The following is a 23,455-nucleotide window of genomic DNA, read 5'->3' on the forward strand; positions in this document are numbered from 1 at the left end:
GCGTTATGCATATGATGCGGCGCCACAATGCAAATAACCGTTCTTCAGCGGACCGTCAGGGGTGATAATTTTACCTCCCCTTTACTTTTTCGTCCTCTTCTTTTCGTTTTCCTTTTCCTTTCAGAGACATAAACACGCCGGCTTCATCGATTGATGAGCGGCAATGCGCCACCGAAAACTCCGTGCCCCCTCGAGCGGATGCCGAGAACAGGGATCGCGATCAATGGAAGTGGCTCAGATATGCTTCCCGGCTGATTTCAGGCTGAAAGCATAGGGATTTATGATTTCCACTCTATTCCAGCCGCCGGGGCCTCCAACGGGAGTCAGTTCCTCGTCGACGGTCACACAGATAAAGCTTGTTATCAGAGCACAGAGAATTTGAGCTACTTGATGCCACCATCCGCTGTTTTATTGCAAAGTGAATTCCCGGGTGATTATGATATGTTATCCGTCAAAGAACATACGCTGATATATCTTCACAGCGTTCAAATTTGGTTTGCTTTTTGGTTTAAACGATTTGCAAAGGGCTGGGTATCTTCCAACTCCTGGCATATCTATTTGTTTATTAGACTCTCCTCTTGAATTTGACAGCAATAATCAATTGCAGCTCTAGACCATGGTTTCAACTAAAATTCAGAATTAGAGAGGAAGCGTTATTAGGATCTTCGTTGCCCAGCCGTTTCAATAATGTAACAGTTTTCTTGAATATCGGAGCCTCCAAAATCAGTAGGCGCACCAAAGTGGAGTAAATATATACATACATACGGAGTACATACATATGTGCTCTTACATTTGATACACCTATGATATTGTCTCCAGTACGAGGTACCCGGAATAGAAAAAGAAAAAGTAACTTATTAGGAGGGCATCATAATGGCTTGTAAGAAACTTGATGACGCAAGAACCCCGATATAGCCTGTTCAAGTGCCATCGGAACAGAACTACCGGTTCATATTTTCGTCCTACCTCTACGTGGGTGGTGGTGTAACAGGCAAAGTACTCACTTGGTAAGAGAGAAAGAGTAGGTTAAGAGAGAGAAGAAACCCCTAAAAGAGCATCCAAGTTGCGAGAAGTTCGGAGTGAGTATGTAGCTTCTCTTGTGTGTATTGGTTTTCTGAATATCAAAAACCTCACTCTCGATTGGGGTCTGCTTTAGAACTGCATAATCTCAACAAACCGGTACACATGCATATGCGTAAGGATATAACTACTACATGACACCTAGCCTCTCTGTACACCCATCCCGTTCAAGTGTCTAGACTGAAACCAAAAGAACTGTTTCTGCGCGGGATGTCCCGCTGTCTCATCACGATTCATGGCGGCTGGGCCTTCCCGTGTCCTTGAGTCGGCAATGCTGAAGAACTTCAATCGCCAGAGCTGTCACTTTCGTAAATATTATGGGATTACGATTTCTATCACCATCGCCACAATCCAAGGACACAGTTACAGGACGTCGATTGGTGTTGAATTATGCCAGCAGCCAGTTCGTATTCTTTTTGCTCTAGATCTCGCTGAGCCCCGAAAACAGATCGATCAGATAATCCAGACGAGCTTTTCATACTCAGGACGGGGGGAACGCAATTAGCATTTAAGATTTGACAAATACCCATGCGATGTTGATGCTAACGGCAGGATTCATTTCCCCCTTGTTACATAGATTGATGACCATCGCTTTTCACATGGAGCGTTCAAGGCCCTCCGGCTGTTGCAACTTGAATGCACAGCGGGATATGATCCTTTTTACTGGCTGCTTGGAATTGGAGTTGTCCAAAGCATAATATGGCTGTAAGGATAATATCGCTATCCAGGCCAAAGGGTCTTGTATCGAAGATGTACTCCGTACCCGGGCAGATGAAACGGTAGCCAGCATCCCACCACCATTTTGGGCCTGGAGCTAAAGCAAGTTTTTTCCATATGACGAGATCTAGTTATACTAGCAAGCCTAAATAGCTGGTAACCATTGAACATCAACACAATGAACTACCTTGAGGAACGGACATTCCGTCAAACATTTCAGGAGGTGGAAGCATAGAAGGGAGACTGCCCAACCTTGTGATCGTCTCCGATGAAAAAGTCCAGATCTACTTAAGATATGATCACAAAGGTCCTTATAATCGAGACCGCCGGCGATTACGGGCAAATGGAGGCCGCGGGCGTTCATGGCGTGTAGGATTGGCTACAGGGCCAAGGTCGAGACTTGCACTTTGAATTTTCACTGGGCATGGAAACGAGTATTTCTCCATTGTTATTAACATATTTGCTTTCTGCCTCAGAATCGCACCTCAGGAAGACCGGGAAAGGGGAGGGGTTCACTCGTGCACATCAAGGCAAAGGCCATGACGTATTTATTGCCCGGATACGCGATGTGGCAGCAGGGTTGTAAATCATCAGATCGTATTCTTTTTGAGGATGAAATTGGAATCAGGTGTGTCTGGAACTCTTTCCCCTGTCAACTCTTTTGGCGTCCCATTTGGTATAGAACCGCTTAGGAGAGGGAAAATCTCAACCCCGGAAATGAGTATACGGGGTACAGAGTACTTACATATATGTATGTGCTGTATGTAAGTATGTACATACATAGCATCAAGCAAACTTGCTCTGTTTTTGCTTTTTGTTTCGTTCCAGTCTTGTCGGCGTTTGGTGCCACGGGCCTGATTACCACAGATAGGCCAAGGCCTGAAGGGCAGCAGGGAGCAGGGAGCAGGATGGTCGCCGGGGATGATGAGCTTGGGCGATCGAATACGGAGCAGAGTCGGCTCACATCAGTCGGTTATGAGGATTTGACGTCTCGATACGCGACGTAGGACGACGACGAACAAGGATAAATTTCCCTGTTCCATGGGCGACCATCCCTGGCAAAAAAAAGACATGGCTTTTCTGAAAAAAAAAGAGGAAAAAATAACGATTTCGTTTTTTGGTCGCGTTTTGAGCATCGGGGAATCATGAAAAAATCGCAATTGGCAGAGCTATGTACATACATACATTCGGTCAATCTGTGGGTCAGTTGCGCCCGATTCCTTCGCAATGTGTCGAATTTCTTCGTACATCACCCAACGCCACGTCCACTAGGAGCGGGTAGAGACATACTCAACCGCACAATTGCTGATTGAGCGGCCAAGACACGGCTCCAGATGGCCCACTAAACCAGTAAGAGCAGTTGACATCAAGGCCACTTTTGCCCGAAGAACCTGCTAATTTCTTGGTTACTTCGCAAGAGCTACGAGAATCGCGTTGCGTCTTCCCTGAAGGCCTGCGCCGATAATCGGCGCATTTATGCTAGCTAAGGCGACTAACCCTATCTTTTAATAATTGTGACTATCATCCGCTTATTAGCATTTTCGGGGACTACGGCGTTGTCCAATAGTAATGCGGTTGCTGTGACTTACTGATATCTTCATCTTCGAGTTCATGGCTAAGGCCTACTCTCTGAGGCTGATGTTTGACAGACCGGCCGTAAACGATGGCATGTTTGAACTGCTCAAGGATGGATTTATGGATGGCATTACACTATTCTCGGTGCAAAAGTATCAGAGAAAGATGTTCTGATGACACTGGAAACAAAAATGGGAGTACTTACAAAATCTTCAACTGTGCGAGCGTTTGATCTCAGGACAACAGGAGCAGTGTAATCCGGTACCTTACCTTTGGGCTTCGTGTAGATGCGCTTAAGATTTAGTTTACCCCACATTTGCTCTAGGAGTTCATCGACGTTCCATCCGTGCTCCGCACTGATTGGGCATGCGTTGGGAATACGGTATAGCAGATCCAATTCCTCAATTGATATAGAGTCGATTTTATTCAGCGCATAGATGACTGGTATATAGCTTCGGCTCTTTGCTTCGAGAATGTCTATTAGATCATCAATCGTCGCGTCACAGCGAATAGCAATGTCTGCAGAGGAAATTCGGTATTCTCCCATAACGGCTTTGATTTCCTAGAGCCTGTCAGTGTTGCTTTACATAAGTGCGGAACAAGGGGTCGCCTACATCGTGATCGATGTGAGTTAGGGGAACTGTGCTGGTAATTGATATGCCACCTTTGTCCTTTTTTCTAAAAACAATATTCGGCGGAGACTTGTTTATTCGAATACCAAACCCTTCTAATTCAGATTCAATGACTCTTTTGTCCGTCAACGGTTTATTCACATCCAAGACGATGAAGATGAGATGGCAGGTTTTTGCCACGGCAATAACTTGTCTACCACGCCCTTTACCATCCTTCGCGCCTTGAATAATTCCAGGCAGATCAAGTATCTGGATTTTGGCGCCGTTGTATATGACTTGGCCAGGAACCGTGGTTAGGGTTGTGAACTCGTATGCAGCAGCTATGAAACCGTACTGTCAGTCAAGCGTTAAATCAAACCAACCGACCCAAAATACCTTCTGAGTGCTGCCCCGTCAGCTTGCTCATTAGGGTGCTTTTGCCTACAGAGGGAAATCCAATGAAGCCCCTACAATTAGGTCAATAAATATAAGTATGCTGTGAGGGGAGGCCAGAACATACACGCTCGCTACACCTGTACGTGCAACATCAAATCCGGCTATAATTTAAGGGTGAGTACCACATTCTTAGGGGGGAATAATTTGGCGGAGGTTGCATACCTCCTCCCCCTCCGCCTCCGCCGCTGGGCGTCAATAGCTCCCTTTTTAATTTTGCAAGCTTAGCCTTAAGTTGTCCTATATAGCCCGTGTCATTAGCCTCCTGCCTAACTATGACCCAACCTCAATATATACATATCCTCGTCATACCCAAGTGGAACGATGTAGCTTTGTTCTTCTGAGTTCGAGCCATCTGCGAGAAAGTTAGGTCCCAGGGACGCTCAGAGAACAGGAATCGCCGACCTCAGACTCGATCTCTTTAATCTATACACCAAGACACTGTTAGCATTTCGAATTATAATATTGAAGAATGTCATTTAAATATGTGAGGGGCGCCAGACCTTGTCGACGGTGGTCGCCATGGCTGTTACTTTGGCTCTCAGTCAGTATCGAGCTCAAAATAGCAGATACAGCAAAAGGCGGCAGCTTCAAGTCCCTGCCCGCGCGTAAACTATCGTGTTTAGAGCAATGCGCAATTCCAAAGCGCCAAAGGCCTACTTACGGTTGTGGGGTTTGGACAGCAAAATTTAAGGTTTGATAACGGCAATATATTTTTCCGATACAGCAGGAAATGCGGTGAGGACAACTGGCACTAACTACACAGACTATTACGTAATAGGCTAATGAGGTACCCGAAAATCGGATGACTTGACGAGCAATAAGCGGAAGGAGTCTCGTGGCGGGAAAATCGTTTTGTTTGTCAAAGCGAAACGTTGCGAATCACACCCAAGACTACTCCGCAACAACCTGAAACCCAACAATCTCTCCAGCGCTCTCCCCTATGAAAGCGTCACCGACAACCGTTTAACCTCATCTTTCATTCCTAGAGCCGCCGCATCGTTCTCGACAAGAACATTCATCTCTGTAGCCTCGCTGCCTTTAAGTTCCTCCCTATTATCCTTCACCCGAGAACCCCGCTTCAACATGCCGTTCCTCGACAACAACGAAACCACCGAGTTGGCACCCGTCGTCAACAACAGCAAACGCCCCTCTGACGAGTTCCACAAGTTGGTCCAAGAGCTCAGCGACATCCTCGGACCTAGTTCCGGCCTCGACTCGGATGATGTAGACCCCATGGACATTCAGCAGTTGATGGAGGGATACATTTCCGATCCCAAGGAGTGGATGCACTATGCGTTGGCTGACCCGAGCCGAGCGTACACGAGAAACCTCGTCGACGAAGGAAACGGCAAGAGTAATTTGGTGCGTCTATCCCTTTCGCCTGAAGCGAGCTATCGCTGACACCGACTCACAGCTCATCCTTGTGTGGAGTCCTGGAAAGAGTAGCCCTATCCACGACCATGCCAACGCCCACTGCGTCATGAAGGTAGGATAAGGTAATGCCCTTGTTATCGAACACCAGTTGATCCCTTCCACTGTAGATTTTGAAGGGAAACCTCAAGGAGACGCTATATGCCTGGCCCGACGAGGACCAGGTTGCGAACGGTGAGGCTGGACCAATGAAGGTAACGAGGGAGAGGACGTATAGCGAAAACCAAGTCACCTATATGTCCGACCAGGTAAGTAAACTCATCGTCAAGGCCAAGGACAACACTGATTCCTTTGGGTTAGCTTGGCCTGCACAGAATCACAAATCCTGATCCTGAAGACTATGCCATCTCGCTTCATTGTAAGTTGCAGTGCTTGTTTCCTGTTTGAGTTAGTGTTTGGCTAATCATCAAAAGTGTATACACCGCCCAACGCAGCACACTTTGGGTGTTCTCTGTTTGATGAGCGAACAGGCAAGTCACATCATATTAAGCAGTGCACATTCTTTTCACGAGCAGGGCAGAAGTTGTGAGAAGACTAGGGTAGATTTTGTCCCCTCAACGGGAGGATCTCTAGGGTAAACTGAGTCCTCATGAGTTATGACACTTGTTTTTTCGCTCTGCTGTGCAGCAAGAGCGAGCGAGTCTTGAGTTTGGCATTGCGAATTGATAGGCGCTTTCTGTTATTTATGCTGAGATGTCCATGTGCACTCCACTCTTCAATAAAATAAAAACATGATCCTTTGAAAGTAAGGTCTGAGTGTGTGCTGTTCAGAAAATGGAATTTCAAAACCGCCAGGAACCCTTCTGCTTGATATACTAACTTTAGTGGGGGGTGGGTCCAAGCACGCAATCCGCGCTAACAAGCACGCCATTCAGGCTAATGAGGAATCATATCATGCGGGTCATTGTTGATCCGACCCCGATACCCATCGACTGAATCATGCTGGAGAAGAAACACTTGTGCTGGCCGGCAAAGGCCTTATTCAAGAAGGAAGAGTGATCGCTGTGGCTCTGATGAGCCGCTTGTGGATCACAGGGATCTTGATTCTCGGCCACGGGACTCTTGCCCGTAGCGGTGCTCCGAGCTTGGAGCTTTACTCCGTACTTTGGTCCCACACTACTCACGAGGGCCGAATATTCATACTACTCCCACAAGAGCGCCATGCTTGCCGCCTGCGGGCGGGAGTGGAAATCGATTCGTAGCACAGGTTTGTATTTACCAAGTAGGTCAGGGTTATCCTCGGAGTTATATGTATGGACGCAACTCGCCTTCGCCGTGCTCCCATATGGGGGCTGAAGGAGCTGAGGCTGAATTCATCGAGCGGCTCCTGGAGCTCTACTGGCATTCAGAAGGGAGCACCCGCAACCATATCTAATTGACAACTTTCGTGAAAGCGTGCAGAACCCGACATGATGACACAAATTTGCCCCTGGTAGCGAAATGCCATTGCTTATATAAGCAGCAATATTTCGATTGGCCTTGCGTATGAAAATGCGAGATGAAATCAGGAATGGCCGGAAAACCTGACAATCGAGTTGGCGACCTTCTGCTACAGGTAGCCGATCTGACGGAGCATGTTGCAGATTGACAGATGAGCTCATCGTCTGGAATGCGATTTCACCGAGCCCTACGGCTTTTGGGACTCGCCTCCCTTATCGGAGTCGCCCTTTTCGTAACCAACAACACCTCCGTCCAATTTATCCCGGTACCTGAACACGCGCATGAGGGACCCTCGGGGCCCGCAGGCCAGGAGCAAATTCCTTCCACCCCAACGCACGAGACCCATCCGATTGCTCAGCTACTGGGCAATTCCCGGTCCGCCTGGAGTCATGTGCGATCACGCCAATCCAAAACTCTCGAAGAGGCCGTGAAGGAATACGAGCGCCGATACAAGTTACCCCCTCCACCCAATTTCGATATATGGTTCAAATTTGCGAAATCGAGGGGAATTGAATTGACTGATGAATATGATTCTATCTACCATTCTTTGCTGCCTTTCTGGGGCTTGCAGCCGAAGATTATACGTGCTCGAGCCAAAGAGGCCTTAGGGTATGATAATGCTCTTATCGGGGTTTTAATTAGGGATGGAAAAGTTAGCCTCGCTAATGGTGGAGGGGATAATAATTTTTGGAAGAGAAAGGCTTTGATGGGGATGATGAAGCCGTTTGTGGAATATCTTCCAGACATGGATTTGGCTTTCAATACGCACGACGAACCTCGGGTAGTTATACCAAGCGATGACCTTAACAGATTAGTTTCGAGTGCGCTCCGTGGCATCGTTTCGGATAGAGGCAATAAATCGCTGGAAAAATCTTGGACTCGCCCGACTGACTTGAATAAAGGCGATCGATTTGAGGAGTTCAGGATTACAAGGTTCAATGCGTTTGCACACCAGCCTACTTGGACCACCTCGCGAAGCTCATGTCCAGTGGACTCTCCAGCAAGGGCATTAAATGACAACGGCGTGGATAATATTGGGGCCTATTCATTCAGCGACCTAGGTTTTATCTACAATACGACGGCATTTTCCGATATCTGCCTCTCGCCCTCTCTTAAAGAAACATTTGGAATGTTTGAGCGGCCTAACGCGGTTAATGTCGTCCGCGACCTATTTCCCATTTTCTCTGAGAGCAAAGTATCAAGCTTTCAAGACATTCTCTATCCTAGCCCTTGGTATTGGGCCGGAAACGTCACATACGAAAGCAGCAAGGACTACAAATGGAAGTCAAAGAAAAATCAATTGTTTTGGCGTGGTTCGACGACTGGTGGGCTTTCAAGGGCGGGTGGCTGGAGGCGTCAGCATCGCCAGCTGTTCGTGAAGGGCTTAAATGCATTGGATGATGTTAAGGTCTTGGAAAAAAACGAAGGGAAGTGGCTTGCGAAAACAGTCAAGCGGGCTACTTTCAGGCCCCTACTCAATGTAAACTTCAGCCACGTTGGCCAGTGCGACCCTGAAGACTGTGAAGCTCAAAGAGGGTTCTTCGATATCGTCGAACCTTCGGGCCAGCAAGATGCCTGGGCTTACAAATACCTCGTGGATATTGATGGAAATGCCTTTAGTGGACGCTACTATGCGTTCTTGAAAAGCAATAGCCTGATCTATAAAATCGCTGTCTTCCGTGAATGGCACAGTGAATGGATACAGCCTTGGGTGCACTATGTCCCGTTGAGCCTGAAAGGCACTGAGCATATCGAAAGTGTGCGGTATTTTTCCGAGGAGGAAGAAGGGCAGCAACACGCCCAAACCATCGCCAAAGAGAGCAGTGAGTGGGCCAAAAAATCTCTGAAGAACGAGGCCCTTGAGGTTTGGTTTTTCCGGTTGTTGTTAGAGTGAGTTTTTCCCTCGCCCAACCTTGTACTTCGCTTGATTCAATGCTAACCTATACTAGGTATGGGAGAGTCGTCGACGATAATCGTGACAATATAGGATTTTCGTTGCCTTCGTCCTGATTGAACCAGACATTGCATGTGGCATTTTTTGGGCATTTTTATGCTTTCTTTTCACTTATGGAGCGTTCGGGACAACTGGACCAGATTATTACCCTCCTATTTGTAATGAAGCATGTATCTGGCGTACATGGCGTGGCGCGTTTTTGATCGTGCATAGATATAGCATTGTTCTATCTATCCTATCTATTTTTCTAGTATATATGACTAGACTATTATAAATTCCCAGAGCTGATTATCAGTTCAATTTTCGTCTCATCCTTTTAGATTTCTTTTTTATAGGCCCGTGGTCTAGGGACGGCCCGGGACTTGTCGAAACAATTTTTCTGTTTCTTGGCTCGCCAAACTCTCAAAGCCATGGTCAGCATTATCACAGACATTTTACTTGAATTTGCTGCCGAGAGGTGACATCCCTTCTTCAAACATCTTAATATTTCCCTTATTGTCACGTTCCACGATCGTCACCGTGACTGGACGAGTATTCATTCTACGTATATGTCAGCGGGCTGCCAAACGAAGAAAAGTTCTGTTGGTATAGTCGCCTCTCGGCGAGGAGTGTATATGGCGCGCTTTGGTTTCGGCAGGTATGTGATAAATCAGCTGGTATTGAATTTCCAAGTCCTGTTCGACGCCTCCCATCCCAGAAGCTATCCTTAATGGTACAAGACTATATGAAGTACATAAGAGCGGGTAGTATATCCATCAAAACTGTCCGAGGCATTCCAAAAACTCCAAAGTTGTATAAAAGGAACGAGTCACCAAAAAACATACTATGAAAATTCTTGCTCCAGATGATATGGCCTCCACCAGGCATATTATTCTCAATAAAAAGGAGTATGAACGATAGCCGGGATATTAATAATAACAATACCTCCACATCCTGCACAGCTTAGTACCTTGTAAAGGAGTAGTAATCCGCTGAACGTAAGTGGCAGCAAGTGTGGTACCGACAGGATATGGGCCAGGTACATACCCCACTCTCTCAAGGTACGGCTCCAATCACCATCATACTGGAAGCACGGTCGGCATCAATTAAGAACCATTTTTGCACATGCAAATGTCGGAGTCACGAATATACCGGGGATTTTAGGGTCACTTGAAGTGCTCCACGAGCGGTTGAAGAACTGCCTTTAATGCGAGCGCGTTGTCCTTCAAATTCCTAAAGTGGTATTTTCTGTAATTCGTAGTATCCTCATGATTCATTCAAGTAAGCTGCTTCTTTAGAGACGCGTTACTATTGCCTTGAAAACCTGTTCTGGGTTGTATACAAGACACGACGAAATGTGGGAGGTAACGTCTTGAGTGTTGACATAGAACAAGCATTTGCTAATGTATTCAATATGGCTAGAAACCAAGAAGAGTGATAATTTGAAAAGCCGATTTCATTCCTGTAGTATCTTTTTGGTAGATATTTTTCAGACCAGAGTGTACAAAGTACAGAAAATGATCTTCAAGCCGGGCCTGACGCTGGGCAGTAGCTGTGGATCTGTGACATGGCGAATGTAGGTGATATTAGAGGACCGCACATCTTCGCTAAGGGATTATTAAGGTAACCCAAATAATAACCTGCAGGAAGACCTCCGTAAGCTGTTCGTAAGCATTTTCTCGTCCGGCCTGATATCAGTCGCGTGCAACACCGGACCCGGATAAACTATGATGCGCCAGGGCAAGCTTTCGTGTGCCGCGCCAGGCTCGCACAGACGGCCCAAAACGAGTACGGGGTAGAGACGTAGTTACGCGGCCACGGCCTTTGTGGGGAGTTCGCCTCCGGGCCAGCACAGGTCGCCTTCTTGAGCGCAAAATCAATGCCATGGCCTGTGGCTCCATCGACTATTGAGCATCGGCTCCCCACCAGGTCATCCAGTCCGGCATGTCACGGAAAAGCGGGGGAAAGGCAAGGCAGACTAAAAAATATTAACCCGGTGATCTTCGACGCGTGAGCCATGGATACGCGACTATCATGATTTCGAAATAATCGCCGTGGGCATCGCACAGTCACTGCCACCGGGGTATCACTGAGATTATGAAACGAGCCGCAAGGCCCAACTCTTGTCGTGAGTCGCAGCCCGTCCGCGGGAAATGGGTCTCCTAGTCAATCATGGGGCCAACTCGGATTCCAGGTAATCTTCCTGCCCGCTTTCGCGATCCTGACTACGGAGGAGCGGGATCCATCGCCAACCTTGAAGTCGAGCGCCGCTATCACATGGAAGCCCAGCGTCGGCCATGGCCACTGACAGGCCTCAATTTGCAATCCCTGCGGCACGTGTGGAGGCGTTTTTCGCGGCGGGAATCATCCCAGTGCTGGAAACAATCTATCTAGGGCGTTTCGCGGGTTCGTATGCTTCCAGAAACCAGCGAAGCGCCGAGGCAAAAAAGGGGAGGGCTGTCCATTCAAGCGCAGCACCCGCCTAACAAGTACGAAGCTCCATGGGCACTCCGGCCCGATTTGCCCAACTTCGAACCTTGAGCAGCTCACCTCGTGGGTCTGGGGTGCCCTCGATCAGAAATTAAACCAGTTGGAGCGTGTTCGGAAACCTTGTGCACATGCAATTGTCTTTGAATTCCCTTACTATTTGCTCCGTGTTGTACTATCCCACTACTGATCCCTCAACCCGCATGATGATTATTATTGGAAAAGCGCCTAGTCGCTCATGGCTTTTTCCATAGCGCGGACGCTCTCGGCTTCCGCGCTAGAAGGCTTGAAGCTGTAAACATACTTTGGAACTGGAGAACAGAGCACATATAAGTACGCAATGGCCGGTCCATATCTTGCTGGTCTGCGGAGACCAGCCTTGTCGACGCCAAAACCCGTCCGTTCAGTTTTCCTGGGGTGCGGTCAACAATGAAATACCACACGTCTCTCCTGGCCTTGTGTGCCGCCAGTGCCTCAGCATCTTACACTGCAAATCTGAACTACCGAAGTCCTTCGCTCAACCATCCAGACCTAGGAATCGCATTAAACAAAGTCATCAAGAGATCAAATTCTAATGCTCTTTTCGATCCATCCAAGCTAAGTTTCACCCATGGCGTGGCCTCCGGTGACCCGTGGGCAAATTCGGTCATTCTCTGGACAAGATGCGCCCCAACGACTGAAAGTTCAACTGATACCAGTGCCGTTACTGGCTTCAGTCCATTGTTTGGCCGTCCCAAGGCCCATAAAAGTTCAGAGAAACAACAGCCGGGATCAAAGGCGCCGGTGTGCATTCAGTGGAAAATCGCAACGGACAAGGCCTTAACTCAAGTAGCCGATGAAGGAATTGCTTACACGGGGTCCGATATTGATTATACTCTTAAGGTGATTATCGAATGCTTTCCTTCAAGTCTTAGAAAGAGTACACTGACAATTGCATGGTAGGTGGAAGCTTCAAATCTGCACCCATTCACAACATATTACTATCAATTTTCCATCTGTAATTCGGATAAAAAGAGCCCTCTCGGCCGCACCAAAACCCTTCCAGATCCATCCCAGAAAGTTGACAGTGTTAAGTTGGCTGTTTACTCGTGTGCAAACTATCGTATGACATCCTGAGAGCATATTCCCAGAATAATAATGTTGATTTGATTTCTAGCGGCCGGCTTCTTTAATGCGTACGGAAATACTGTGCGAAAAGACTCAGTAGACTATGTTCTCCACCTTGGGTAAGATTATTCTCAGTGCAATATGAAGCTAGAGTCTTGCTAATCCCAAAATCCATACAGTGATTACATTTATGAATTTGGAGACGGCTTTTAGTGAGTCCAGAGCTGCAAGCAGAAAGAATGCCAAATGCTAATACTTAGGAAAGCGGATCCGGCAAAGCAATTGGACGGGTGCCCCAGCCAAATCGCATCATCTATACTCTCAACCATTACCGAACACGCCATGGCTCTTACCGCACTGATTTAGATCTCCTTGCTAGCCACCAGAATTTTGCCTGGATCCCAGTTTGGGATGATCACGGTAAGTAAAAAGTCATCAACTGTATTTATTTCTCTTGGGCTCTAATTTAACCCTACAAAATTTAGAGGTCGCTGATAATGCTTATCGTGACGGTTCATCTGCTTTGGGAAATCACGAGCTGTCTTTCCTTGCATCAGGCGGTGTTTCCGTTGATCAACGAAAAATGAATGCTGTGCGCGCATACTTCGAGTGGATGCCGATTCGGTACGCTATGAAGATAAAACCCTACTCTTTTCATATAAGATGCTAAGAATTTTTTAAATAGACAAGTGGACATGGATGATAACCTTCGCATTTGGAGAAACTTCCAGGTCGGCCAGCTCATCGATATCATGATGCTTGACACTAGGAACTACGACCGCTCCATTACGGAGCTGTATTTGAACCACTTTTATGTTCAGAAATTGAAAGACGATGCTAGCCGCACTCTGATGGGGTCCCGACAAGAGAACTGGTTTTACCGTAATTTGAAAAAATCTGCCGACCGCGGTGCTACGTGGAGAATTGTGGGCAGTCAATTAGGTACGAATATATTTTCTTTACTTCGACTGCACAAACTAACAAAAACATTAGTATTCTCACACATGAATTTGCGCTCTGCATTTGGTCTCTTCTCATCTTTCAACTTGGATGCTTGGGATGGCTACAGAGCGAATCGAAACCGCACTTTTGAAACAATTTACAATAACAAAATTAAAAACACCATCATGATTGCGGGGGATTCCCATGCTAACTGGGTGAGTGATTTACATTGGCAAGACCATGGAAATTATGATCCAAAAACCGGAGCTGGAGCCGTTGGCGTTGAGTTTGCTGGCTCCGCCGTCACATCCCGCTCTGCAGGAGGGGCAAATATCAAAATCGATGGCTCCATTAAAAAGTCCAAATCGGCTGTCAATGACAACGATGTCCTACAGTGGTCTGAAATGTACTATCGTGGATACTTCGAACTTCATGTTACCCCACAGGAAGTGCAGGCCAAGTTTTTTGGCATACCTGATATTCGAAAGCGCAACCCCCTTGAGGTGACTTTGGCCAACTTCACAGTGAAAGAGGGCGCTAATTGTTTGGATCGGGGCACTGCCGGTCTCCCCGCCGGCGGTGTTGTCGGCAATGGTTGGCTCAAGGGCGGCAAGGTTGTGAAACCAGAGGTTGCGAATAACACCGAAACAGGAAAATGGGAGAAGCTCTAAATGACTTGTTGAAATATACTGTACATAGGACCGCACATCCAGCCCGTCTTCAGCTGGGCGTTTTTAATACGAATAGATGATACTAATAACAATAATGAGAAAAGTCGCCTTTGAAAGCGCAAGCATACAATATTCAGGGCAGTATGAGGTACAGTATTAATATTCCGTATGACAATAAGTACTCCTTACGGAGTACTCGAAAACTAATAGGTTTAATTGTTAAGAGCCCCGCGAAACCCGGTCCAATGGAATCAACGAGAGCAAGCCCTCCCTTGAATGCGATCAATCCATGATCCCCGACACCAGCATGGCGAAGGTCAGACCGCAACTAGGTTCGGCCATGACATCAGCTCCCACAAACCAGCGTCCTTGTGCATCCTGTCAACCACTGACACCTTCACCCTAGGCCTGCACACTGGAATTTTCAGGATATTCTTGACGATCTTTGTTTTTGAAACCAGCAGCGTCAACGTTCAGCACAAGGGTCAGACAACGACGTCGACGGCAGCGGGCTTTCCCGTATTTATGATAGGCACTCCCATCGCTTGAGCGATCCTGTGCGATCATTGAGATATGACAGAGCCGTTTTATGCCACCTGGATCTGTGGCTTAGGTTATTTTCTCTTTAAACTGGATGATCATGAGTTTGGATACGGAGGGAGCTATCGGACAGGCTTGAGCTGAACTCCTATTGACCTTAACCCTCCTCTTTCTTCCCCCCTAACCCTCATCCCCAAGCCCCCCTGCCCCCAAGAGCGCTCTCTTTCCCTCCTTCCTAACCTTCAGACCCTAAACTACTTCCGCCTAATCCTTCTTTTCGATTTCCCTACCCATAATGATGTTTCTCTTTGAGTACTGGGGTCTAGCTTTGACTCTACTCTACGGACTCTTTACACTCATACTTTATAGTATTATTGCGGTTATTAAGGGGACGTTCTTCAAGAGCTTAACAGAAAGAGAGAAGCTCGAACTCGTTCTAGGTAAGCTGGACTTCAACAAAGCACGCCCGCCCAAACTATCACGTGTGGCGATTCTACATGAATTCAAGTACTGATACGTAGGTACCACAGCTAGGGATAGGTTCTGGAACCTTTCGAAGCAGTGGACCGGCCTGTCGCACGGATTCATTACATTAAAGAATGGATTCAAAATCCACTATGTTACAAACGACGGGCGAGAAAGGATTGCCCACCGAGCCTCTGGTAAACCTCTTGTTATTTTCTTGCACGGCTTTCCTGATAGCTGGGCAATATGGCGGCATGTCCTTTCTTCCTCCTCGATACGAGAATCAAGTACCGTGGTAGCAGCCGATCTGCCGGGATACGGTGGAAGCGATTCTTTGGAGAAATACGGAGCAACAGAGGTGTTGGAGGCGTTGACCGAATTTATTCTAGCCATTCGAGAGAAATGTGGCGTGGATACTGAGCAAGGGAACCATCAAAGAAAAGTGATTCTTGTAACACATGACTGGGGTGCAGTTTTAGCATTTCGTTTGGCTTCAGAAGCTCCCCAACTTGCAGACAGGTTTATCATGATCAACGGACCTTTGGTATGCTTTAGCTTTTAGTCACATGCTGTTCGTTTACTGACCCTGAGACAGGTCTCCTTAATGAAGTCAAATATGCATCTGCTGACGGAATCTTCAGCCAAGATGTTCAAGACATTTATCCGCGAACCCTGGCGCTCGAGATTCCTTTTGTTGAAGTCGATCAGGACTTGGATGCCTGTGCTTCGTCAACTTTGGCTCTCTGGCTATATATTCGCTTTTCAGCTCCCAATGCCTTTTGTACGCTACATGGGAACAGGGGGGAACTACTCCTTCTTAAAGGCAGTCCATAAGATCAGTGTGGGGACAGCAGACCAATTTACTATCCGTGACGCCCAAGAGTCTATGGCAAGTACGCTCGGTCCAGGTAAAAAAGAGTACGAAACTCAAACAGAAAACAACGAAACTTACCCATCTTCTGTTCTTCAACGCGAAAAATATGGGAATTTTGGTGATCTTGCGTCATATTATCGTGATGGTGCAGCAGCAGGGATCTGGCATAAGAGTCTAGAGACTATATCATCTCTCTTCAACATTGGAACTGAGGAGCCCCGAAGAACAAGCAGCGGAACTGGGGTATTTGACCTAGATCGAGGATCGTTGAGAGCCAATGCAACAATTCTGTGGGGCAAAACGGACGTTGCGATTGACACTCACTTAGCATTAGAAGGTATTGCCGACTACCTTGTTCACGGAAGCCAATTGATCGTGCTTCCGAGAAGTGGCCACTTCCCGCAAGTTGAGGTTGAAAGCAGGGCGGCCCTTGAAAAGGTTGTAGAGTGGGCTGTTCGTGGTGAAAAGGGAGATATTGCATCAATGGTTCGCTCAGAGTACCCTGATGCCAAACTTGTGCTGCAGAAATAACCTAGTTGCGCTTGTTGGAGCTGCATTTCTCAGGATACGGCCTTCCCAAATTGTGTAGTTAACCACTATGGAGTAGTTAACTACTTAACTAGTTAACCCATAACTATGAGGTCATGTGCTTCGTAGTTTCCCCCACTTTGGTTAACCCTACTCGCTCATCCAACGACCGCAAGCAGCTTTCTCTTTTTAATCTATTACTACCTCATCCATCGCAGAAGCTATGTCACGGCCTTTCAATCCGCTGCCTACATTCCCCAACCCCATCCAGTGGGATGTGCCAGGCCGTATTGCAGAGTTGCAGGCCATGATCGACGATTCTGCCACTCAAGAGCCACAAAAGCTAAACCTCCAGACTGCCATCAACCTGTATCATAAAAAGGAGCTCCCAGGACCATTTAAATGGATCCAGGACGGAAAGGTTGTTAATCATCAGGATATTGATTTCTGGAGGCCGTACTGGGTTGAGGTATTATTACCTTCCAACTTGAGAACTGTCTATCCCTTAGGCTTACACTCATTTTAACCTAGGGTTATGGCCAGCAACTATCCTCCCAAGTTATAGTTCCAGCTGCCATTCCAAACTCATCATTTGCACCCCCTCAACAACCCATGTCAAAGAGTGTACGAGTTTTTACTTTGCCTACTCCGTAGTGCTTTGTAAAAACTGACTGGCTGGCTAACATCAGTTCCCCTCAGCCTTCGAACTAGCAGCTGGAACATCGCACGGTGTACACTCACTACCCAGCAGGTCAAGGCATTGGACACGAGGCTAGTATTTTAACCCCTTAGAAAATTAGCAAGGCCATAGTTAGTTACATATCTCATACATATCCTTGAACCAGTTAGACGTTCACATGAGTTAGGCCAGTTTCAAGCCTCTTACCTTGTGCATTCTGAATTGATGTAATGACACTAGAAGTAATGTTATGACAATTTCTAATGCAGGTTTGGTTGCTTTGGCCATTCCTTCAACCTACCTAGGGTTTGGCACAAATACGGAGAGTAGTAGGGAGAATGTCGTCTCATTGTCTCAAGCTATTTTTAGCCCTTATGTCTAAGCTCGCTTTTGTTTAGGGAGAACTCTTTAACTTTATTTCCACAGTTTAATGGGGTGGAAAATATATTTTCTGTACTCCGTACTCCGTACTCCGTACGGAGTACATCATCGAAAGAGATGCCTTTCGCCCACCTAGATTCTTTGCCTCACCTCTTTTTGAAGATAGTAACTGGTTAAATGCCGCGCTAAATTGCTCTATCTAACTTGATTTTTTAAAACCATCGCAAGTCCATCTTTCACCCAATCAGTCATAACTAACGACCTCGCTGTTTGGAGCCCTCCGTTTTCTATGAAGAATTGGAATCTTGACTAGCTTGCGGAGACAAGCATTCTCAGGGAGACAAGCTCTCGTTAGGTCTCACTTGTAGAACATCAACAACTAGTTATTTGATTTTCAACACACCTAGCCCCAAAAGCCGGAGGCTGCTCACTTGCGGCAAAAATAGCACAGAAATCGCCGTGCCTTGGTTGGATACCCTCGAACTAACTAGTTAGTTGCTGGCTTAGTTAACTATTTCTCAGTTTGGCGCTCAAAGTTTCTAGTTTGATCGACGGGAGGGCTCTAAACCATCAAAGCTTCGAACACCATTATATGGTCATCCCAAGAAATGTGGCTTTCAAGCTCGGGGATTATGATATATCGCGTATTTTGTTTGTGAAGTTGGTTGTTGCGCTCCGATTCCTGTTTGGGGAAGAATCGCGCTCTCACGGCTTTCCAAGACCTTCAAGTAACATCCCGCACGCGACCTTCAACTTTCGCGTACTTGCGCCAGCGGCGACTCGTTAATATTATTATTTGATCCGTGGTAACTAGCACGGAGTATATAGCCACGACTCTTCAAGCCATATTCTTCTTGGGCGAGACAGAGATTACACAGGTGATTCCCGCGGTTGGCCGGTCCGCGAACACACAAACATATATGTAACCACACCCATCAACTGTCACCCGGTCCTGTCAACCTGCGCGGCAACGCCCGCCAATTCCGGTACCTGGCGTTGGAGCTTCCTATAACGTGAGTTTTCTGGTTCACGTTCAATACTGGCTACTCTGTACCTGCACCTAGTTTCAACGTTAACCCTCGGCTGAAAGGAACAACGCTGCCTTAGGTTGTTTGCCATGGCGGACAATAGGGAGGCTGTTTACTGTACGGTAGGCTGCTCAAACTCTCAGGCAAAAAGCTATACCACTAATTGTTTTTCCAGCTCTTAATGAGTGACAACTATCTCCCAGGTGCGTACCAGTTTGCGGTGTGTTTTGTTCCAGTACCTACATGCTAAAGATCATAGGTGCTATGGTACTTGCCCATTCCCTTCGAGACAATGGCACCAAAGCAAAGATTGTGGTTCTTGTCACCTTAGAGACACTGGAAGTATCGACCATCCAGGAGCTGAAGGTACTGAGTAACCTCCTGCATTGCCTAACACGTGAGAATCATGCCTAACGCCTCGGTTTAGTCTGTTTATGATGAAGTAATTCCGGTTACTCGGGTGGTCAACGTGTCTCCAGCCAACCTTTATTTGATGGACCGGCCTGATCTTATATCCACATTTACGAAAATCGAGCTCTGGAAACAGGTTCAATATCGGCAGATTGTCTATATCGATGCCGATATTGTAGCACTACGAGCTCCAGATGAATTGCTTACTCTCGATACCCACTTCGCTGCAGCCCCAGACATTGGATGGCCAGACTGCTTCAATTCTGGTGTGATGGTGTTTCGACCAAATTTGCAGGACTACTACTCCCTGCTTGCATTTGCACAGAGGGGCATCAGCTTTGATGGTGCAGATCAAGGTCTCTTGAACATGCATTTTAAGAATTGGCAAAGGTTGAGCTTTGCCTATAACTGCACGCCTAGTGGGCATTATCAGTATATTCCAGCGTTCCGGCATTTTCAAAGCACTATCAGTTTAGTGCACTACATCGGACAGCAAAAGCCGTGGACCATGCCCAGACAAACATACCCCGTGGAAGGCCCTTATAGTCAACTACTTGCGAGATGGTGGGCAGTATACGATCGTCATTATCGCCCGGTGTCTTCAGTGGTATGATAACTATTGGATGTACGGAAAATTGGGACTTAGCTTATAATGTGTGTTAGGTCAAACCCACAGCACTACAGCCGTCGAGTAAGCACACGACAAACCAGCGCTCCATACATAAAAACTCCAATATTTCTGGACAATTGACTTTTGTGCCCGCAGTTACTATTTCTAAGCCGCCAGCGCCAGAATCTCAAGCCGCAGCAGAGAAATTGCAGCCTGAATGCCGGTCCACCATACCAGCTTTCACTATTCAGAAGCCATTAACTTTCCAACCAGGTGAGCATGCGTATGTTGCAAGTCCTGCGTTACCAAATGAATCGTCAGAATCAGCTTCAGAGACTACTTCCATTCTCAACGAGGACTTGCAGTCTCCCGTTACCCAAGATCATCTCTACGCTCCTGAACTGCCCTTGAGTGTCGTTCCGCAATATGTGCACGGTGAAAGACATACTGTTGTTCATCGCCCTATATTGACCATTAATCTTCCTGTTAAAACTGGCGACTTTGCCTCAAAAAGACCTGCCTGTTCCCTGATTCCCGTTGCTCTATCCTCAAAAGAACACCTCCTATCCGATGTTGAACCTCCACCTGCTTTAGAAGCCAACTGCCCCATTGAATCCACTGATGCAAAAAAAGAAGATCTTGAAAATACTATTACACAAACGTCGCGTATTTTTCATCCCCCAATGCATGTATGGGATGCTTCACGGTAAGCTGTTGATATCGAAGTTCTACATCGGCTTTTCTAAGTACTGTGTTTAGCGCTCCACCACCAGCCGACTCCAAGCCAGAGGCAGCCAATTTTCCAACTCAAACATATACAATGTCCAAAAGCACAAAGCTATTTCAGCCCCCAGAGACTTACCCTGAAGCACCTACAGATATGTATTATAAGGTACCACCAAAGGTTGCTCCTTCGTCCACTTTGCCTCACCTGTTCCCTTGGGAAAGCCAGATTCGAGCTCCGTCTCGGGTGTTTCTTCATGACACTGGGGATGTCCCTACAGAAACTAAGCCAGACTCGACTACACCAATAGACATCGACATCACATCTTCCATACATACCGAACCAACGCCTACCCAAGCTCTTTCAAGCACTTGGGATTCATATGCTCGGACCAACGCCTGGGACGAAGTTCCTGGAATCGAGCAATATATGCGATCTCTCCAAAAACCGCGCCGGAAAAATGTGCAGCTTCTTGCAGGCTCCGACAGAAGCTGGTCCCCAGGATCATCGGTTTCTCGCGGGAGGAGACCAAGTTTGAGACTAACCGATTTTCCTACTGAGGTTGAACGACCAAGCCTCCCGGTTACTCCTGCTCCTATCAGAAGAGGGAGTTATTTTGAAAAGGACTCTGACCAAAAGGGAAGTATACAAGATACTGAAAGTGTGACTAAACAGGAGGAATGGGTGCGTTATACGGTTGATATTTTTGCGACTTTCCTTAGAGCAACATACTTATACTGGAGTTTTCTAGAACCCGCTGGACCAGCTTGAAAGGCTTCATCGGCATCATTGCGAATTCCTTGATCGCGCATTAAGAGATATTTCGAAAGAGGAGGGCGAATAATCATTTCGGTATTGAATATCCTAGCTTACTCTGTTTTTCTGGTTTTCATATCACCATTTTGTTTAAAAAATATACTGATACCCTTATTCCTTAGCATAATGTGGTGGCGGTATGTAGCAGTAATGGAAGCCTCTATGGCCTGCACCCTACCTATTATCTTCCCAGTTAAGGCGTATTTTGTTAGACTTCATAATCCCGAATTCTTGTATGCGCCTGGAGATAGTTATTTGTTTTATGTGTTGCATTTGGCGGACTTAATTCGCAGAAAATTTGCTAAAAATTGAAAAGTCTTCATATCGTTAACCCCTATCTTTCTTTCCTATAAAATTCAATGCTTTCCGCTGCTTAGTCCCAAACTTCTCCACTGCGTAGCAACATAGATCAAATATATAGAGTCCTATTGCTTCCAGAACATACTTCCTCACGTAAACAACATGAAAAAAAATAATGCCCAACAACCCCAGCACCATGGTCACATGTGTAAGATAAAAGTATTTCCTTTTCAAGTGCTTTGTTCCGGATCCTAAGGACCAAAGTCCCAAAACTAAGATAACCCCAGTAGCACCCCACTGCACATCTGTGTCATTGATGCGTTTAGAAAATAGAGATTTGCGAATGAAGAATGTTGTATATAGAATGGCGTGCGATATTAACAGCGGAAAAAGTATAAGCCTACCGTAGAGTCGGTGATACGGTCTGAGTACAGATTGTGGGAGGCCTAAGAGGTGCAAAATGGGGCTGTTTCGAGAGGCCAATTTAGGGGAAACCAGGATCTGGATGGGTATGGTAGCAATCGCTGTATGTGCCACTGATTTCGTTAAGTGAAGGTAATCTGCTCAGGAACTCTTTTTAATAAATGGCTCATTTTAACACACCAGGGAAAAGAAAATAGAGTGTGAAAAGAAAGAGGCCAACCGCTGATGCCTTTTCACCGGTATCTGACTTTTGATAACAAGTATGGTAGAATAAAAAATATTACAGAGGAAAAAGAAAAAGGACATACCATCACCAGTCTTCCACACAGATAAACCCATAATCCAAACCATCCAAACCAGCATAGCAAGATACTGCCTCTTAGTCTCCCTCCATCCATTGACCGGTGCGGAATCCAGCCAGCTTCTCTCTGTTCTTTCCTTACTGGAACCTGCCGAAGAGTTCGACGCTCCCATACGGCCGTATATGCTCACACATATTAGAGCAACCAGTGCTGATGCTTGAGCAATGGTCCCGCGCAGATCAAGCAACTCTCGCCGCGTCTCAATCTGGGGCTGTGTAAGGGAGACGAAATGATATGACCAGAGGGGAGAGAGGTTCATTTTCTTCACTCTCAAAAGGGTAGTTTGGGTATCTGGGTAGAGTGAGTGAGTGTAACTATTACTTATACACAGGAAACCCTAAATAATGGCGGACATCGGAAAATCATTTGAAGTAAGAAGTTGCATTGCTTGCACCGTTAGCTAACAAAGCGCTAGCCGGATTGCAGAATTGCGTAGTTAGTTAACTAACTACATACAAAAGCCTCCTTCTCTAAAAATGGATCAAGTACAATATGTATCTATTTTACCTCTAAATGCTCCCCAAAGAAGCCACATGGGACAGGACTAGCTATAATTATGGTTAGATGGTATGTAGGCACCCCGTGATTTAATAAAAAGATAATTTTTGGCTTATGATGATGATGACACGGTTTTTTACGATAATATCATCTGGGAAGTTGTTTGTCAATCCCACCTGATGGGTACCTTGGTTTTTGACACAACAACAGTGGTGACCATCCTAAGATCTAGTTACGCCGTCGTTAACTGTAAAGTTAGCCGGAACTTCTGGATACCAGCCCCGGTGTGACCACTGCTTAGCTACCCTTCGCATTATACCAAAAGAGCCGATGTTTATGGTACGTCGGTTTGGCTATGGAGATTCT

The 23,455-nt window shown here is 46.6% G+C and overlaps 8 protein-coding genes across 8 annotated transcripts; 7 read left to right on the forward strand and 1 right to left on the reverse strand.

Annotated features, from left to right (window-relative positions):
* Nucleotides 1-3,295: 3,295 nt before the first annotated feature.
* On the reverse strand, nt 3,296-4,960 carry RBG1 (GTP-binding protein rbg1; the record flags this gene model as incomplete). The annotated part of the gene is made up of 10 exons (XM_049251339.1): nt 3,296-3,315; nt 3,387-3,507; nt 3,578-3,934; nt 3,987-4,324; nt 4,380-4,450; nt 4,504-4,540; nt 4,602-4,676; nt 4,749-4,791; nt 4,842-4,862; nt 4,940-4,960. The coding sequence occupies 10 exons, from the start codon at nt 4,958-4,960 to the stop codon at nt 3,296-3,298; spliced, it is 1,104 nt and encodes a 367-aa protein (XP_049109639.1).
* A 562-nt stretch (nt 4,961-5,522) lies between these two features.
* Nucleotides 5,523-6,399, forward strand: CDO1 (Cysteine dioxygenase; the record flags this gene model as incomplete). Its single annotated transcript, XM_049251340.1, has 5 exons — nt 5,523-5,801; nt 5,854-5,925; nt 5,981-6,118; nt 6,171-6,228; nt 6,284-6,399. The coding sequence occupies 5 exons, from the start codon at nt 5,523-5,525 to the stop codon at nt 6,397-6,399; spliced, it is 663 nt and encodes a 220-aa protein (XP_049109640.1).
* A 1,062-nt stretch (nt 6,400-7,461) lies between these two features.
* Nucleotides 7,462-9,320, forward strand: LOZ57_002266 (uncharacterized protein; the record flags this gene model as incomplete). Its single annotated transcript, XM_049251341.1, has 2 exons — nt 7,462-9,200; nt 9,260-9,320. 2 exons carry the CDS (start codon nt 7,462-7,464, stop codon nt 9,318-9,320), a joined length of 1,800 nt encoding a protein of 599 aa, XP_049109641.1.
* Nucleotides 9,321-12,159: 2,839 nt separating this feature from the next.
* On the forward strand, nt 12,160-14,450 carry LOZ57_002267 (uncharacterized protein; the record flags this gene model as incomplete). Its single annotated transcript, XM_049251342.1, has 8 exons — nt 12,160-12,612; nt 12,673-12,832; nt 12,887-12,956; nt 13,017-13,049; nt 13,103-13,257; nt 13,323-13,461; nt 13,523-13,779; nt 13,831-14,450. 8 exons carry the CDS (start codon nt 12,160-12,162, stop codon nt 14,448-14,450), a joined length of 1,887 nt encoding a protein of 628 aa, XP_049109642.1.
* An 835-nt stretch (nt 14,451-15,285) lies between these two features.
* LOZ57_002268 (uncharacterized protein) lies at nt 15,286-16,860 on the forward strand (the record flags this gene model as incomplete). Its single annotated transcript, XM_049251343.1, has 3 exons — nt 15,286-15,430; nt 15,521-15,999; nt 16,051-16,860. The coding sequence occupies 3 exons, from the start codon at nt 15,286-15,288 to the stop codon at nt 16,858-16,860; spliced, it is 1,434 nt and encodes a 477-aa protein (XP_049109643.1).
* Nucleotides 16,861-17,080: 220 nt separating this feature from the next.
* LOZ57_002269 (uncharacterized protein) lies at nt 17,081-17,511 on the forward strand (the record flags this gene model as incomplete). Its single annotated transcript, XM_049251344.1, has 2 exons — nt 17,081-17,326; nt 17,389-17,511. 2 exons carry the CDS (start codon nt 17,081-17,083, stop codon nt 17,509-17,511), a joined length of 369 nt encoding a protein of 122 aa, XP_049109644.1.
* A 1,523-nt stretch (nt 17,512-19,034) lies between these two features.
* GLG2_1 (glycogenin glucosyltransferase) lies at nt 19,035-20,676 on the forward strand (the record flags this gene model as incomplete). The annotated part of the gene is made up of 5 exons (XM_049251345.1): nt 19,035-19,067; nt 19,121-19,148; nt 19,205-19,311; nt 19,373-19,963; nt 20,020-20,676. The coding sequence occupies 5 exons, from the start codon at nt 19,035-19,037 to the stop codon at nt 20,674-20,676; spliced, it is 1,416 nt and encodes a 471-aa protein (XP_049109645.1).
* A 110-nt stretch (nt 20,677-20,786) lies between these two features.
* Nucleotides 20,787-21,534, forward strand: GLG2_2 (glycogenin glucosyltransferase; the record flags this gene model as incomplete). Its single annotated transcript, XM_049251346.1, has 2 exons — nt 20,787-21,374; nt 21,442-21,534. The coding sequence occupies 2 exons, from the start codon at nt 20,787-20,789 to the stop codon at nt 21,532-21,534; spliced, it is 681 nt and encodes a 226-aa protein (XP_049109646.1).
* Between the last annotated feature and the right edge of the window lie 1,921 nt (nt 21,535-23,455).

Source organism: Ophidiomyces ophidiicola, assembly GCF_022830035.1.
Source record: "Ophidiomyces ophidiicola strain CBS 122913 chromosome Unknown scaffold_6, whole genome shotgun sequence".
Classification (NCBI taxonomy): Eukaryota; Fungi; Ascomycota; class Eurotiomycetes; order Onygenales; family Onygenaceae; genus Ophidiomyces; species Ophidiomyces ophidiicola.